General features: G+C 51.9%; 1 protein-coding gene across 1 annotated transcript; it reads left to right on the top strand.

Moving 5' to 3' along the window:
- Positions 1–1,200: 1,200 nt before the first annotated feature.
- On the top strand, positions 1,201–3,085 carry LOC119294055 (berberine bridge enzyme-like 18). The gene has a single exon (XM_037572333.1). The coding sequence runs from the start codon at positions 1,313–1,315 to the stop codon at positions 2,936–2,938; it is 1,626 nt and encodes a 541-aa protein (XP_037428230.1). The 5' UTR covers positions 1,201–1,312; the 3' UTR covers positions 2,939–3,085.
- The last annotated feature ends 490 nt before the right edge of the window (positions 3,086–3,575 follow it).

The following is a 3,575-nucleotide window of genomic DNA, read 5'->3' as shown; positions in this document are numbered from 1 at the left end:
ATCTTAGGATTGGGCCACCTTCAGTTTAGGCGTTATACAGATTTCATTATCCTTGTATACCGCCTTATTCTTTTATTTTGCCTTGGTGTGAGAACTTTGTTGGCTGTGTGTATCTTAGTTATGCAGAGGCCGGGTGTAATGCTTAAATCTTTTAAGTAATAAAACGCCCCTTTTCGAAAAAATGAGCAACCTCAACACGATAACCTGCTTCGACACACTGGGAGCTTGCCCAGAGCCGTCTCTATAGATTTGAGGCCCCGGTGCGAAATGCACATTGCGCCTTAAAATTAACAAATTCTAGTAAGCTTAGGGCTAGGTTCTTTTCTTATAATTAGCTAGGCGCTTATTAACATAGAAGGATATAATCTCTTATAGGAAGATGAAAGTCCTCGGGTTGAGAGCAATTTGCGAGAGATGAGGATGTTGGCAATTTGGTGATCGACACTTGCAGGTGATGCGCTCGCGCTGCTGAAATGCAAGACAATTGTTCGCTAATGTATGATAAGTTGCCATGCGCCCATGTCAAGGTGCAAATGGCGGATAATTCTAGGAGAACACGAACAGGCCGGCAAAGTCATTTTTTCGAAGATGAGATCACTTTTACGAATACAAGTTCGACCAACTCAACAGGATCTGCCACACTCACCTATTGGGATTGTTGGGACTTTTTTTCACTTACTAAATCAACCAAAGCTAATTAGAAATTGGGGGCCCTGTTCTGTGGACGACAATTTTGAAGAATGCTGAGTAATTGAGTTAACAAAAAGACCTCTCTCTGTTTTGGTTTTGCAAAAAAAGAAGAGAGAAATGTCCCTGTAATTTGGAATATGTTGCGAACAAAAGTTACTCAATAACTAAAATAGGGGCAGCATCTTTTGCAGGAACTCTACCAAACGAGGAAACCAAAACAGCCCAGCACAATGGTTCTGTTTTCCAAAAATGGTTCACCGAAGGTAGGCGTAGGCAATACGCAATAGCACTGGGGATATGGAGCTTGACATCAATGGAGGTGAAGATTAGACACAAAACATATATTGAACTCTTGGTACACTGTTCTTCTAATAACTTTGCCAAGTTGATTTCCTCCACCGTTTTTCTTTTTCTTGTACGGAACTTATTGGCCACCGTCAACTATATATGACAGATGATGCTTCAACTACCGCACGGCACATGTGGTTAGCAAAATCAAAATTCATATAGATGATGCTTCAACTATATATATAGACTGGTTGCCGCCTTCTATATAGAGTAGTAGCACTCATGTCCCGCTCACAGGCAGCCATAGTTGCCACCACTCGTGCATCCATCAATCATGGCAAGGACACGGAGGACGACAATTTTACACCTTGTCCTAACCCTCTGCTGCATCCTCTGGGTTCAAAACACGCCCTCTTTAGCTTCCACTGCAAGTGCAATCGATGAATTCCTTGGGTGCCTCTCGGCGGACATCCCGTCTGGCCTCATCCAGACCCCGGCAACCCCGTCGTCCTACTCCGCCCTCCTGCTGTCCACCGCCCGGAACCTCCGCTACGTCCTGCCGGACACCTCCAAGCCTCTAGGGATCATCGCGGCCACCGAGCACGCCCACGCGCAGACCACCGTGCGCTGCTGCCGCCGCCACGGCGTCCGCGTCCGCGTGCGCAGCGGCGGCCACGACTACGAGGGCCTCTCCTACGCCTCCGTCCACCTCCACAACCGCAACGAGCCCTTCGCGGTGCTGGACCTCGCCGCTCTCCGGGCGATCCACGTCGACGCGGCGCGTGCTGAGGCGTGGGTCGAGTCCGGCGCCACCGTCGGCGAGCTCTACTACGCCGTCGGCGCCGCCAGCCGCTCGCTGGGGTTCCCGGCGGGCTCGTGCCCCACCATGGGCGTCGGTGGCCACCTCAGCGGCGGCGGGTTCGGCTCGCTGGCACGCAAGTACGGCCTCTCCGCCGACAACGTCCTGGACGCCGTCGTCGTGGACGCCGACGGAAGGCTGGTGAACAGGAGCACCATGGGGGAGGACCACTTCTGGGCTCTCTGTGGCGGAGGCGGCGAGAGCTTCGGTGTGGTGCTGTCGTGGAAGGTGCGGCTGGTCCCCGTGCCGGAGACCGTCACGGTGTTCAGCATCGTCCGGTCAAGGAGCCAATCCGCCGTCGAACTGATCACCAAATGGCAGGAGATGGCGCCGGCTTCACCGCAAGAGCTGTACCTCCGCGTGCTCGTGCTGAACCAGCAGGCTAATTTCCAAGCGCTGTTTCTCGGCCGGTGCGGCGGCCTCCATCGGCTCATGCAAGACCGCTTCCCTGAGCTCGGGATGACGGAGCAAGACTGCGAGGAGGTGAGCTGGGTGCAGTCCACGGCCTTCTTCGGCTTCTCCACGACGTCCGTGCCACCGGAGCAGCTCCTCAACAGGAGCAGCAACCCGAGCTACTACCTCAAGGCCAAGTCGGACCACGTGCAGGAGCCGATTCCAAGGGACGTGTGGGAGAGCATATGGACGACATGGCTGGAGAAGCCCGAGGCGGCGCTGCTCATGCTGGACCCTTACGGCGGCGTGATGAGCAGCATCCCGCCGTCGGAGACGCCGTTCCCGCACCGGCAGGGGAACCTCTACCAGCTCCAGTACTACTCCTTCTGGTACGAGAACGGGACGGCGGCGGCGGAGAAGCGGATGAGCTGGGTCAGGGGGCTGTACAAGGAGATGGAGCCCTACGTGTCCAAGAACCCGAGGGCTGTGTACGTCAACTACAGGGACCTTGACCTGGGGACGAATGAGCTGGACGGTGACGTGACGAGCTATGAGAAGGCTAGAGTCAGCTGGGGAGACAAGTATTTCAAAGGAAATTTTAAGAGGTTGGCAGCCGTGAAGACCATGGTGGATCCCCATGATTTCTTCAGGAATGAGCAGAGCATCCCTCCTCTTCCCACTGCCAAAATGATGACAGATTCCATTTGAGACTCTTAATTTTGGTCTCTATTGCTAAATTTGTGCGTCTTGGTGAAGTGACGTGTTTATAATATTCGTGGATGAAAAAGTATGTGTATCGTGTCAAGTTTATGAAAAATAATAAATAAAATGGAATGATATTGTCCCTTTGTCTAATTTTTTTAAAGAAAGTACAAACACAAGCGCTTATGCATACGTGCATACACTCACCATTATAATAATACTCAAGGGGATGACTCCAACCAAGAAAGAAACATCCACCAAGTGTTAAACATAGTAGGACCGTGTGACTTCTCTATACTATTGTACCATACAAGTTTATCATTACCATGATTCAAAAGGGTCACTGTGAACAACACAAAAGATAACTATACCGAAAAAGGGTTTCCCCCCGCTTTGTATACAAAGCAACCAACCGGGTCATACAGGGATAGGTGCTGGGGCGGAAGCAGCACAGTCACGCCCAAAAGAAACAACAGAGAAAGAGCAAAAGAAACAAATGCCGACAACGGCGGATCAACAAAAACGAAGAAGCCTCGCGATCGCTAGGCCCACCGGTCTTATCCACTAGGCTCCAAGACTCCGAAGCGCCGGCACCAATCAACACCTCCAAGAAGGATCGCGACGATGACGACGCTGCTGCCAA

The sequence above is a fragment of the Triticum dicoccoides genome, chromosome 1A (genome assembly GCF_002162155.2).
Source record: "Triticum dicoccoides isolate Atlit2015 ecotype Zavitan chromosome 1A, WEW_v2.0, whole genome shotgun sequence".
NCBI classification, from domain to species: domain Eukaryota; kingdom Viridiplantae; phylum Streptophyta; class Magnoliopsida; order Poales; family Poaceae; genus Triticum; species Triticum dicoccoides.
The sequence above is the reverse complement of the archived record's forward strand: the minus strand, read 5'-3'. Positions and strand labels throughout refer to the sequence as shown.